This window comes from Chiroxiphia lanceolata, chromosome 3 (genome assembly GCF_009829145.1).
Source record: "Chiroxiphia lanceolata isolate bChiLan1 chromosome 3, bChiLan1.pri, whole genome shotgun sequence".
NCBI classification, from domain to species: Eukaryota; Metazoa; Chordata; class Aves; order Passeriformes; family Pipridae; genus Chiroxiphia; species Chiroxiphia lanceolata.
The window spans coordinates 86970454-86984002 of record NC_045639.1 but is presented as its reverse complement, the minus strand read 5'-3'; the positions used below and the strand labels follow the sequence as shown (position 1 = coordinate 86984002).

At 36.9% G+C, this 13549-nt stretch overlaps 1 protein-coding gene across 2 annotated transcripts in view; it reads left to right on the top strand.

Annotated features, from left to right (window-relative positions):
- The window catches only part of SMAP1 (small ArfGAP 1), a 91221-nt gene that overhangs the window by 34269 nt on the left and 43403 nt on the right, over positions 1-13549 (top strand). The window contains exons 5-6 of one of the 2 annotated variants that reach the window (XM_032681632.1): positions 5945-6022; positions 10145-10225. In XM_032681632.1, coding sequence (XP_032537523.1) covers positions 5945-6022; positions 10145-10225 — 159 coding nt within the window. The remainder of the gene's footprint in view (positions 1-5944; positions 6023-10144; positions 10226-13549) is intronic. The other variant, XM_032681633.1, reaches the window with a different exon arrangement.

Sequence of the window (13549 nt, the reverse complement as noted above, 5' to 3'; positions counted from 1 at the left end):
CATTTTCCGAAGACATTGTGTATAATTTAACAAGTATGAACTTAGGCAACTGGCTAAAATGTGATGTTCATTAAGAGATTGTGATGGCACACCTTCCAGAAAGTTATCTTAAGGGAGATTAAATCTGTAACACATTTACTGCACTAAGTATGTTATGTAGGCACCTTAAGATGGATAAACTGGGATATGACAGGGTACGTGAACAGTAAGTTTATAGTAGCTATCATTCCAAAGCATTCCGTCATTGTCACGGAGAGAGGTTACCAGTTACTCCTCCCAGTATTGCAGCAACCCTAGTGGGTTTTTCAGTGGTCTGTGAAAAATCTGTGAATTAAGTGATATGAAGTATTTTAAAAATATGTTAATCAAGATAGGCATCAGTAGGAAGCACTGAAATACTGTACAAGAATTATGACTTGAAGCAGGGATAGTGAAAGGGGGATAAATTATTTTCAAGGTCATTCTGTTAGAATGAGTTAAATTATAGAATTGCAGAATAGCGTGGGCTGGAATGGGCCCTCTGGGCATCATGCAGTTCTCCCTACTTAAAGTAGAGTCAGCTAGAACAGGTAGCTTAGAGCCATGTACAATTGAATTTTGAATATCTCCAGGGCTGGAGACTCCAGACCTCCCTGGACAACCTGTTCCAGTATTCAACTACCTCCACACTAAAAAAAATGAGTCAATTTATTCTTATGTTTCAGTGGAGCTTGCTGTGTTTCAGTTTATGTTCAGTGCCTCTTGGTCCTCTTCCTGGATACCACAGGCAGCTGTCTGTCTGCCTTAGTCTTTGCTCCTTACCCTCTCCCTGCCCTTCCAGCTTTCTCTCCTCCAGGCTAAACAACCTGAACTCACTATGCCTTTCCTTGTCTGAAGGGTGCTCTGGTCCTTTAAACATCTTATTGTGCCTTTGCTGGACTTGCTTCAATGTACCCATGTCTCTCTTGTACTTGTGAGTCCATGATGCTGGCTCATGCCCAACTTATCCACCAGGACCTCAAGGTCCTCTTCTGAAATCTGCTTTCCAGCCACTTGATACTGAACCTGTACTGGTGCATGGAGTTATTATACTGAAAACATTGGTTAGGCTGGACAGGGGAAGTGGAAGGAGGTTCAATAAGAGATTAAAAGCATCTCTTTTGTTTATCCAGTGCCAGCCTTTAATGAAGCCATGGTAACTCTCTCTAATATCTAAAGGAAAAGCTAAATAATCTAAAAAAAAAGTGGGCAACAGTAGGTGCAGATGTTCTTGTTTAGAGTTGGAAAAAGTATTTTGTACTCAAATCTATTAAATATATCTATATTTGCCAGAACAGTGCATAATTACATCTCTGTTTGATGTAAATTTTATGAATGTCTGTAGCTCTGCACATATTCAGCTTATGCATAAGCTTCACCCTATTCCTGTGACAAGGTACGATCATTCTGAAGGGATGAGGAGTGGCGAGTGTGTTCATAATATTGATGGAAGAGCAGTACTGGCTTCTTTGAAAGGCCAACTACTGCTCTGTTTTGTAAAACATGGGACTTTGAACCTTTTTATGGGGTGTCAAGCATTAAAGCACTGAATGAGGGAGTGTTGTGGTTTCACTTCAGCTGACAACCAAGCCCCAGGCAACCGCTTGCTCACTCCCCCCCACCAGTGGGATTGGGAAGAGAATTGGAAGGGTAAAAGCTGGAAAACTCATGGGTTGAGATAAAGACTCAGTTTGTAGAGAAGGTTGTAGGGAAAGCAAAACTGTGCACGCAAGCAAAGCAAAACAAGGAATTAATTCACTGCTTCCCATGGGCAGACAGGTGTTCAGCCATCTCCAGGAGAGCAGGGCCCTATCACACGTAACAGCAACTTGGGAAGACAAACACCATCACTTTGAACGTGTCCCCCTCGAACCCCACTTTATATACTGGGCATGATGTGATATGGGATGGCATATCCTCTTGGTCAGTTTGGGTCACTGACTGTGTCTCTGCCCAACCTCCCATGCACCCCCAGCTTCCTTGCCAGTGTGGCAGTATGAAAAGCAGAAAAGGCCTTGGTTCCTTGTAAGCACTGCTCAGCAATAACAAAAACATCTCTTTATTATCAGCCCTGTGTTCAGCACAAATCCAAAACATAGCCCCGTACGAGCCACTGTGAAGAAAATTAATTCTACCCCAAGCAAAACCAGCACAGGGAGACATTTTAGTAATTTTTAAAAAAGCCTTGCCAGTTAGCCTAAAGAACTTTAGAACCTTGCCAGAAGCCTAAAGTTTGCAGGTAAGTGTTATTAATAGTGCATTACTATTCTTATACTCCTTTCAGTATTTCAAGAATAGGCCTCTTTAAAAATGTCAAGCAATTGATTGTGTGTTTGTGTGCATCTAATAGCAGTCTATAATTGCTACTGCTTTAAGATAAATTGCTGATTTTACTGTTGTCAACATTCGTTGGAGATGTATAGTAATAAAGTCAGAAGTCTGCTGAAAGAAGAAAAACATATGTTGAAGCTGAACTTAAAGCCTGCCAAATGAAAGCAGAGTAGTCCTCTTTGTTTAGGTTATTTCCCTGCATATTGTGTATGTATAAACTGGCCACTCGAGGGCACCTTTGTATTTGTTTCAGCTGCAAACTTTCTAGATGGTTTGATAATGCATTCATTAAAGACAGTATTGAGCTTTATTATGCAAAGTGGCTATTTTTGCTGTATTGACTTTCTAAAAAGGAGTCCCAAGATGCACACAATGGAAAGAGATTCAAGAATTGCTAAAAATTAAATGACTACAAGTCTTTTGGTCTGAAGTGCAGTAGAAATTTTGTGAACATACAAGAAATACGGAAACTTAAGAAACAGCTCCTTGCTTTCATTCTCTGTTGTAGGCAATCCTGAATTAACTTCTTAATCAAAAATCCAGCTACTCTTAAGTTAAAAATCAAAATTATATATTTGAATGCTAGTTGTCATTCTGCACTACATTCATAATGCACACAAGCACATCACCATTATTCTTTTTCTAGTAGTATGTGTGATTGGTTGCAGGAGTCACCATTGGTTTTGTCTGGTACTTTAAAGTGTCAATAATCAAGAGTGTCTTAGTTGACAACTTTCCAGAGCATAGTGCAAACATGTTATCAGAGTAGATCAGCATGTGCTTTTATACTTGAATTTGAAGTATGCCTGGAAATTGTCTTGGATTTTGATGTAGATATTTAGATGGCTGTCAGCCAGCACCCCCAGATCCTTTTTCCCCAGGCACATTTCCAGCTGCTCTTTCCCAAAAGACCCAAGTTCAGGACCTGGCACTTCACCTTGTTGAATCTTACTCAGTTGGCCTTGGCCTATGGATCCAACCTGTCAGATCTCTCTTCAGAGCCTTCCTCCCCTCCAGCAGATCAATACTCCCACCCAACTTGGTGTCATCTGCAGACTGACTGAGGCTGCACTCCATCTTCTCATCCAGATCGTGGATAAAGATATTAAACAGGACTGGCTCCAATAGTGAGCCCTGGGGAACCCCACTAGTGACCAGCCACCAGCTGGATGTAGCAGCATTCTGCCCGGCCATGCAGCCAGTTTTTATCCAGCGAACAGTGCACCTGTCCAAGTCATGAGCAGCTGGTTTCTCCAGGAGAATGCTCTGGGAAATGGTGTAAAAGTTTTTACAAAATTCTAGGTAGACAATGTTCACATGTTTAGCTTTGTCCAGCCGCTCAGTTTGATTGGATTTTTTCATTCAGCTTTGCTTATCTAGCACAGCATTGTAGATAACAAATTTAACATGATGCAGTGGTGATAAAGCTGTTCAGCAGCCCAACCTCGTGCTGTTGCTTTCATTATATAAACTTAATCAGTTCTTTATACATTGTAATGTGTCTTCTCTTAAAGATTAGCTGCAGTTGTATGCCTTTTGTATTCTTGCTTAGTTGAATATTTGCATATGTGAAGTGTGCTTTCAAGTTCTCCTTTTTTGCCTGAAGTGGTTGTAGTGCTGCTGGTTGTCTTTAAATATTATGCTTGGGCAGTTCTCAACTTGTGCATCCTGTTATATATCCCATGCTAGATAGCAACTGCATTTCACTCTGTCTTCTGCTTGTAGCTTGCATGACACCTTTCCATTGGTTCTATGATTCTCTACTTGATTATCAAAAGTATAATAATTGCTTTCAGCCCTTCATAGGATTACCTTCTCCTAGGTTAGATAACCCCTTAATTTATGAAGATGGCATGCAGATTGAGAAGAACTATTATGGGAGGATGGAAATTGTTGCAAACATCTATAATGCTCATTTTCCCCCTAACCTCCAAATGAAATTCTGCTTACCTGGTTCTGTGTAATGAGTAGCTGTTACCTGCTGTTCACCTGTGAGAGCTATCAAGCTTAAATTCTAAAATCTGAAGCATACAACAGAATGAAAGACACTGCAAACCCAAACCAAGAATCACACTTTAGCAACTTGAAAGTATACCTAAGATGTTTCATTATCAGAATTTCACATATTTGCATTTAATTGAGATCTTAGTAAGGAGCATGATGTTAGAGTCCATCCTTCAGTATCTTATATAGTTACCTTATCATTTTTCTGGCATTATTTTGTTACAATGTGGTGCAGTCTGAATAAACAAGATCCCAATGTTCCTATAGCAACAGAATGCTACCATTTGAGAAACTGGTTCATTGCAGCAGATATATCCATAACTCTGCTAATAACCTGAGGATTTTAAAACAGTAAATTTAGAAATGAGGATTCTGTTTCATATTTCTGCAGGTAAAATTTGGTTTTAAAATTAAACCTTATAAATATCTTACCTGAAGCTCTACACCACCCTCCAGCATAGGCAGAGTTTCTGAATTTGTAAAAATAATAAATATATATATTCTATGAATATACAGGTAGGATTTTCTGTAAGAATTAAAGGATGTTGAGGCATGAAGGTAGAGTGGGGTTTTTTATCAGCTTTCAGTTTCCGTTTAGTGCAAGCTAGTTTTTTTAGGCTAAGTAAAAACATGTCATCTAAATTGGTTATTTTGGCCCAACATGATGACCTGATCTGTAAGAGCTTTATTTATTTCTAAATTTACCTTCTGTATAGTGGAGGTGATACAAGACAATCTAGAAGTGTCAGCTTTATAGCTCTGAAGATCTACATGTTTGGAAAATTTATTTCAGTTGCATTTTTATAATGCAATAGAAAGATAATGTTTCCATTAAAGTGATCAACTATGCATAGAGAAATAGGATAGGAAGATGTATGAAAATACATTTAGAGAAATGATATTTTCTTGAGCATATATAACTTCCACTATTTGGATAATTGTGGAAGTCTAGTGGTATTAATACCAATTTTACATACCAATTCCTAGAAAAGAAGTATGACTTGTCTGGGAGATCTGTCAACCCACTGTTAAGATGCAGCTTTATATTAACCCTAAGCTCTTTAAGTACTTGGAGTGCTCTTAGAGAAGAATTAATTAGAACTTTAATTAACGTATAACTTTCAGAGTTATTTTGCATTCCTCTTAATAAAAGTATTCTGTTACAATGAACAAGAACAAAGGCACTCTCTTCTCTCCCCCTCCTCTGGGACAGTGTGCCTTCATGCTTCAGGACATTAATATTTCAGTAGTTACACTGGATAAAAATTGAACAACGGATGAAACCTAATTATTTTTCTTAGGCCTGTGATATGATCTTATCCAGATTCATTTGCTTATATTCTGTTCTAGTGAGTTTCATTATAAGTCACACTTTCCTGCCTGAAAGATTTCCTTTAAATCTTGTACTCAGAATAAAAAGGATAAAATATTTTGTCTCCTCTTTATGTTTCTTCTATGTTGTGTAACCACCACCACCAAAATTATTGAAAGAAAAGGAATGAAAATCATGTCTCTTAGCCACCTCTGCTCCCTCACTTCCCAGCTGTTCTTGCTTATTTTCTTTCTCATTTCTTTCCTGTGTTTTGTACAGATATCATCATCTGATGCTGCTCAGCCTTTGGCATCCTCTCCTTCTCTGCAAGCTGCTGCTGAGAAGAGCAAAGCAGAGGTATATTGGTTTGGGTGTAACTCTTATCAGGTTACCGCTTTGCGCAAATGTTTACATTTCTATAGGATAATTTCACTGAGGTAACTTGAGAATTTGAATTGCTGGTAATACTTCACACATTTAAAATATTTCTCTCCTTTTTTCTTGGACTAGCTAAATGAAAAGAGCCGAAACAGCCGGACAAAGCATATGTGTGATTGTTACCTCTTAATGTTTCTGTGTCAAAATTTTGGTTCTGCTCTGGTTTAGTGTCACAAAACTGTGGAAAACCCATTTCATTCCCAGCTAATGGGTATGAGTGACATTGTCCTGTCTCCTCAGGCATAATTCTTGATATCTTTTTTTTTTATTACTTGCTTGTTTCAGAATCTAAATTATCAGTATTGTTCCAGCCATTTAGTTTGTTCTCCTTGGAGATAAATGGAGAATTAATTTGACTCATACTTCTAGCTGGGATATGTATATATGCTGATGTTACATTAACTGTTTAGAAGGGCCTTTGAAAAACTTAACACACAATTAGTAGATGAGGCATCATTTGTGTCAGCTTTCAGTAACTGTCACAATTTGCAACAATAATGAAATATATTTTTTAGACTGGGAATGCTCTTTCAGATACTTCACTCTAAATTGAGATTCTATACAGAATATTAAATAATTTATGATCTGATCCTGTCACATTTTTTCCTTCTAAACACAGAATATATGGACCGACATTATAAATTATTTTAGTTCAGCTATATTTAAACATTAAGTAAAGTTTAAATGACAGGGTCATGGACTAGACCACAAGCCTCGTTGAATCTGACGTGTTTTTTACGTTGTAGCAGGAGTAGCAGCAGCCACTTGGAATGAAACTTACCTTCACTTTCTTAGCCACCTCTATTTATGCGTTCTCATTTGAAAGTTCCTCTGTGTAACAGTATGCCATGTTGTTGATAGAAATGAAACTTGGGAAAAAACAGAATAATTTTTGCTTAGAATTTAAGAGCAATATGAAGCCAATTTCATTTTATTATCTTCACAGTGCTTTTTGACTGCTTTTGCAAGTAATGAAACACTTGAGTTGAAGTTCTGGCATCAATACAGCATCTGAGAAATGTTTTTATTTTGTCTGAATTCATTTTTATCTAATGGAGCTGAGGCAGAAAGCTTGCATATTGAAATTGAGAAGCGTGAAGATGAAGGACTTCTGGGTTTTCAAGTGCATGCTGAAAATTAAATGAATAAAAATAAACTCACTGGGAATCAAGAGAGTTCCTGTGGACTCTGTGAGGTGTGGAGGCAGAAACACTGGAGAACAGTTTATTTTAAGTCTCCATGTATTCACTGTGAAACTTTCAGGGTTTTGTTAAGGGCAATGAGAGGCATGTATTTGTATTTGGTCACCTTTATGGAGTGTTTGCCATATGAAACTTTCTGCAAACCCTCCTCGATCTTGAAGTCCTGAAGATCAAAAGTTTCCAGATACTTTTTCCTCCAGAAGCAAGGTTTCTTTAACAAAACATATTTTAAAAAAACATTGGAGTCAAACTGGACATCCTGAAGATGATTGTATGCAAAAGCTTAAACTCTGCTTTCACTGAAACATATTCAAGCAAAGTTAAGGTAATCTATTTGAAAAGTAGGTGTGTTGTCATGGCACTTCCAATGCCCTTTCCCAGGAGGAAAGGAAACAAATCATAGAATGGTTTGGGTTTGAAGGGACCTTAAAGGCCATCTAGTTCCAACCTCCCTGCCTTGGGCAGGGACACCTTCCACTAGACCAGATTGCTCACAACCCCATCCAACCTGGTCTTGAACATTTCCAGAGATGGGGCATCCACAATTTCTCTGGGCAGCTTGTTCCAGTGCCTCACCACCCTCACAGGAAAGAATTTCTTTCTAATATCCAAACTAAACCTCCTGTAATTCAGTTTAAAACCATTCCCCTTTGTCCTATCCCAGTAGAGAGTCCCTAGCCATCTTTCCTGTAGCCACCCTTTATGTACCAGAAGACTATAAGGTGTTCCTGGAGTCTTCTTTCTTCTTCAGGCTGGACAACCCCAACTCTCTCAGCTCATCTTCATAGGAGAGGTATTCCAGCCCACAGTCATCTTAGTGACACTTCTCTTGACTACTTGCTTCAGCAGATCCATGTTTTTCTGATTTTTGGGGGCCCCAGAGCTGGATACCAGAGGAAGGGTCTTAAGACAGCAGAGTACGAAGGGTAGAATCACTTTCCTTGACCTGCTGGTCACACATCTTTTGATGCAGTTGTCTAAAATGTAGAAAGGTTCCTACAGGAGAAGAGATTAGGTTTATTTAAATTATTCAGCTTGTGAAGGTTGGAATGGGAAATGGGGACAGAGAATGAAAGACTTTTGGAAAAGTTACTGCTCTGACAGTATATTTGCATGTATATTAGAATGCGGGTTGGTACTAGGGTCAGTGAAACAGTAATGGAAGAAAGGCTAAGCTTCATTGAAAGACATGGTTATGCATTTGTAATCCTAGTTCAAAAAGCTTACAAGTCGCAGGCTATTTCGTGACTTCAAAATAAAGCACTGCCCTATACTTGTCCCAGTCATACAGACTTCTCTTGAACACCTTGCACTGCCACAGGTGAGATACGGTTTAGACAGGGCCTCTGTTTTGGAATACTATGTTCGTTTTTGTGTTCCTAATGTTCACTAAAATCTAAGTTGGTCTCTGTTTCTTTTTGTCAAAACAGGCATTCTAAATTCCCCTGCTGCAGTTTCATGACTGTGGTCATTGCTTTCTGTTGCTTGTAAGCAGGTGCTTGGTCTGATAGTCTGATTTTCCTGCAACTGAGTGTTCAGGTTAATGCCTGATGAAATAATTCACAAGGTTTAGTGGAACTTGAGTAACCTCAATCCATCTGGTAAATTTGGTGAAAGTTTTGAAAACCAATTATTGGAAGTTGTGAAGAATATGTTACTTGGGTCACTCTGTGCCTGGTCCCCCAGCAAAAAAAAACCCCAATTCATCTTAATGTTAGAACTATATAAAGTAAATGCCATGTTATAAAGATTAAAAAATTATATATATTGGAAGTTAAAAAAAAAAAGAAAAAACAAACAATCCTTATTGACACAAACTATAACCTAGTAAGCTATTTTATTTTTAATTTTGGAACTGCATAGACAGTTATCTAACCTCTCAACCTTCCTCCTAATGTTAGGAAACTTGCTAAACAATAGTGTTTTGTGAAACAAAGCTGTTTCAAAGCTTTGAACAAAGGGATACAAGTCTAATGACTAAAGAACATTTAGGAGTTACTATGAAGTAAACCCTAGTGTCAATCCATTTTAATGTTCAAATATACTCAATAGTACTACACTGTAGTTGAACAAGGTAAATGCAGACAGATTACTGGTCTAAACTACTAACACTTTGTCAAAACAATTACTGGCTTAAAAAGTGCATATCTTCTGCATGTTATTCCTTAATGAATATTTTATGCTTTAATTCAGTCAGACTAAGTCTGCAATATTGGCCCATTTATTCATTTAAAACCAAAATGAAGAAACGTCTGTAATGTCATTATGATGCATTCAGAGTAAAGGCATCTTTTATATTTTCACTTTCTGGAACAACTTGATGTCTTATGACTCAGGTGGTCTGTCATAGGGCCTAAGGCAACTTTTTACATTCAGAAGTGTTGTTTAAGACACGTAGATTAACTTTTAAAAATTAGTAACTTTCTGCAGAAAACTGTGTGCAAATTACGTTACTGTAGTTCTTTGGTCGAGGTAACTGACATCTGCCCTGATGAGAGAGGTTATCAGAGTTAATGGAAGTACTTGTAGAGATGGGTTTTCTCTTCAGCTCTGCACAGTTCAGGAGAAGCAACACTGGTTGTTTTTTTTTCCGTCTGCTTAGAAGCAGAAACGCAGATGACCAGGTGAAATAGTGCATTTCTTGAATTCTCAAAGTTGCAGTATTTTTAGTACTGCTATCTGAGCAAAATGAGCTTCACTTCTGGAAGCAGAGCAGATAGAGGCATAAGCTCTGATTTAAAAAGGAATAACTGAAGATATCTGTTTATATTCTATATGGCTGTAGACATTCAATATGTTTGCAAATTGGGTACTAGCAAAATGCTTTTTCTTTCTGCAGAAGGAAAAAGAGAAAAAGAAAGAAGAGAAAAAGAGAGAGAGAGAATCAGAAAAACCGTCCAAACAGTTAACAGCTGAAAAGGTAAGAAGAGTTTATTTTCTACAGTTATTTAAAAATTGCACATTGTATTAGAAATATACAGAGATTTGGGGGGAAAATTAATATGTGTATATATATATACACACACGTGTGTGTATATGAATAATAATCTGGTTAATCCGCATGAATCATTTACTTGTGCTGTTGCTTGCATACAAAGATTGGTTGACCATGTGAAGAGGAATGTGTTTAGGGTAAGATGGGAATTAAAAGTTAAGCTTTGTTAAGATTTAAGCTCAGACTAAAAACCTAATTAAGGTTTTAACTTGTACCATTGCTATTCTTGCACAGAAAATTTTCAGTTTTATTGAGTCCTGTATTATCATCTAATACTGTCTTTCATAAGTGAATCCATTTTAAACATCATTGTATAATTTATAGAATTTAAGTTAAAACTCTAGATAACTTGAAAATATGCAACTAGATCATGTCACAAAATGTGACAGGCAAACCATTTAAGGTGCTTCTTTATACAGCTATGCTAAAGCATAATGAGCAGCCTTAGCAACATAAGTACAATTAAGATTTCAGGTACACTTCTGTATAGAGTTAATATTAAACAAAAATGAAATGGGTAATTTAAGTATTAGATAGAATAATTTATTTTACTACATGTGTCCTCTCTCAGATTATGTGAATCCATTAGTATGTTCTGGTCTGCAGAATGCATTGGAGTCTCCATCTGTCAGTTTATTCCCCAGCAGTGCAGTGTTACAATTATGAAAAATGTTGTATATTCATAGACTGTGATTGCAGATGTATTTCTAATTCAGTTTTCAAATAGAGTTTTTTTCATTTTGCATAACAAAACAAGATACAAAAATATATGCATGCTTTGGGGGGGAAAAGCCCTTACCCAATACAAATATCATTTTTCTGAAATTAGAAAGCAGTTTTGGACTAAGTTAATGCAGAAGCCAATTTTGTTATGATAATGTGTGTAGCTTCACTGAGATAGTGGAAAAGGATATCCTTATTCATATGGCAAGAGGTTAAAGCAAGTTTATGGGTGACAATAAAAACATTAGAGCTGTTGATTATTGACGTTTTACAAGGGCATCCAGCCAAGTTAAATGTTTTGTTCTGGTCCTTATAACAATATACTTTAGTTATAAGGCTAAAAACTTTTCTGTGGTTTGGAAATCTGAACTTCCTAGAGCCCAAAGGTTTACTTTTGGTCTGGGAGAGAGACAGTTTCCCTTTGCAAGGATACCTGAACCTTGTTACGTGGCTGGTTAGGTGATCAGAAAGGACAACTGAGTGTAGTTACAGCTGAGGAATTATCCTAATACTTGAAATAAAAACCAATTGAAATACCACTTGTCAGATTTATATTTGAAAAGTCATTAGATTACCAGTTAATGATTAAGCAAATAAAAAGAAGTATTTTGATTTTAACTGCTTGTACTAGAAAATGTGGAAATTGGTAAATATATCTGTACTAGGTAATAGTGCTGTTGTAGCAGCTGCAAAATGTTTGAAATACTTCAGCGTATTTTATTTCATTATTAATGTGTCAGCACTGATTGCTCAAATGGAACTCATCTGTGTGTCATCTTTTTAATTTAAGAGATTCTTCAAGCTTGGGATTTTCAGAGCTTTTAAAGATCACTCATTCAAAATAAACTGCTTTTAGACACAGCCTATAAACTTGATACATTTTAAAGTTGCAGTTGCTTTCTTAAATCTAAAGGAAAGAGACCTGTATCAAATACTTGTTTCTTTTGGAAAGTGCTGGTGAAACAGAGAACCAGAAGGTTTTATTTTTCTATATGGAATAATAAATTGCTGCTGTTGTGGTGTGATTCTGCTTTAGGGAACTGATAAACATTAGTATTTCAGTAATAGTGATATACTTCTCATCCCAGTAGAGACTGCCCGTAGACTATTTTAAATACTGTGTGTTGAATCAGGAGAGGAGTGCAGGCATCTTGACCATAGTGTTGTGTTTCGTGTTTTCAGCAACCACATCAAGCAGTACATGGTTATTTTCCCCAGTTTTCATCTTCCTGGAGGAGGAAACAGAATATGAGAATTCTTTGGACACTTCATATGTAATGTCACTGGTCACCTTTACTGCAGGCATGGTTTATCTCCAGTATGGACATTCCAGGCTTGGGAAGTCAATCAGTTAAAAATACATGAGCAAGGAGTTGGCAGTTCTACCACAATTTTGAGACTTCTTTTATGTTAAGTTAGTTGAAGCAGTGTTTTAACTATCCTGTGGAAGTATCAATAAAGATGGAAAAAATTACAGGTCTTAAACTGGTAGAAGGTTGAATCTAGGGAAGACTTCAGATCTCTTTGCAAGTGTCGTGTACTCCTACTATTCTTAAGTTCATAGTGACTTCAATTTTATCTTCCGAGTTTAAATTTCTTAGCTTTTTAAACAAGAATATACATCCTAAAAATTTAAAATGTTCACATTCAATTCACATGTTTTGATCTCTGCTTCATAGAACTGACTAATCTGCTCCTACATCTGTGTAAGAGTCTTTCTGCCATGACTAACTGATCTTTAGCTAGTCTAATATGATTTCTTTTGCATTTTCAAATATCGCTAAAAGCTTGTAGCATTGATTTAATAAACTTTTGATCCCAATATTACATTAATGTATCAGGTAGCTGTGAAGTAAAAGATACTTTATTGATTATCATGCTATGATAAGTAAGAACAGAAAATCATCTTTTAGCTGATTTAACAATTGTGAGTTTTCTTACAAAATGGCTTTTCAGTAAAGAAACCTCGTGCTTAAAGTGAGTTTTGTGGGAAATATTTCTTTTGAGCGTTCGAACTGGATAAACAAGAGCTGCAAAAAGTGAACTGAGGATGACTTCACAAGTGATCAAATGGTATAAGGAATAACACTTTATTTAGTAAAGGCACTTGCATTGCTCTATTTAGAACAGAGAACTTAGATTGAGCTGTATGAATGACTTTTTGAGTTTCAGAGCAACTAGGACAGTTCTAGTTTTTTTCAAGACACCTGTTTATGTCCTCGTGCAATACAAATGCAAATGGAAAAGGCCTAACTGGCAATAACGACTTGAGGCTCTGGTGTGCTGCCGGGGTAAAGAAGGAGAAAATTCATACGCTTAAATGTTCAGATTTTTGTAGTACTGAACTCTTTATGTAGCCTAATTTTTAAATTAAGAAAACCTGGTCTACAACAATGCTAGCAATCCAGAATTAAGCCAGAAGTTATTTGGAGAACTGTCCATGAAAACCTTGGTGTTTCTGGTATCCTAAATTAGAAGGTTCGGCTAAGTCCATGACACTGAATGCTTTGAAAGGGTTTGAGTTCA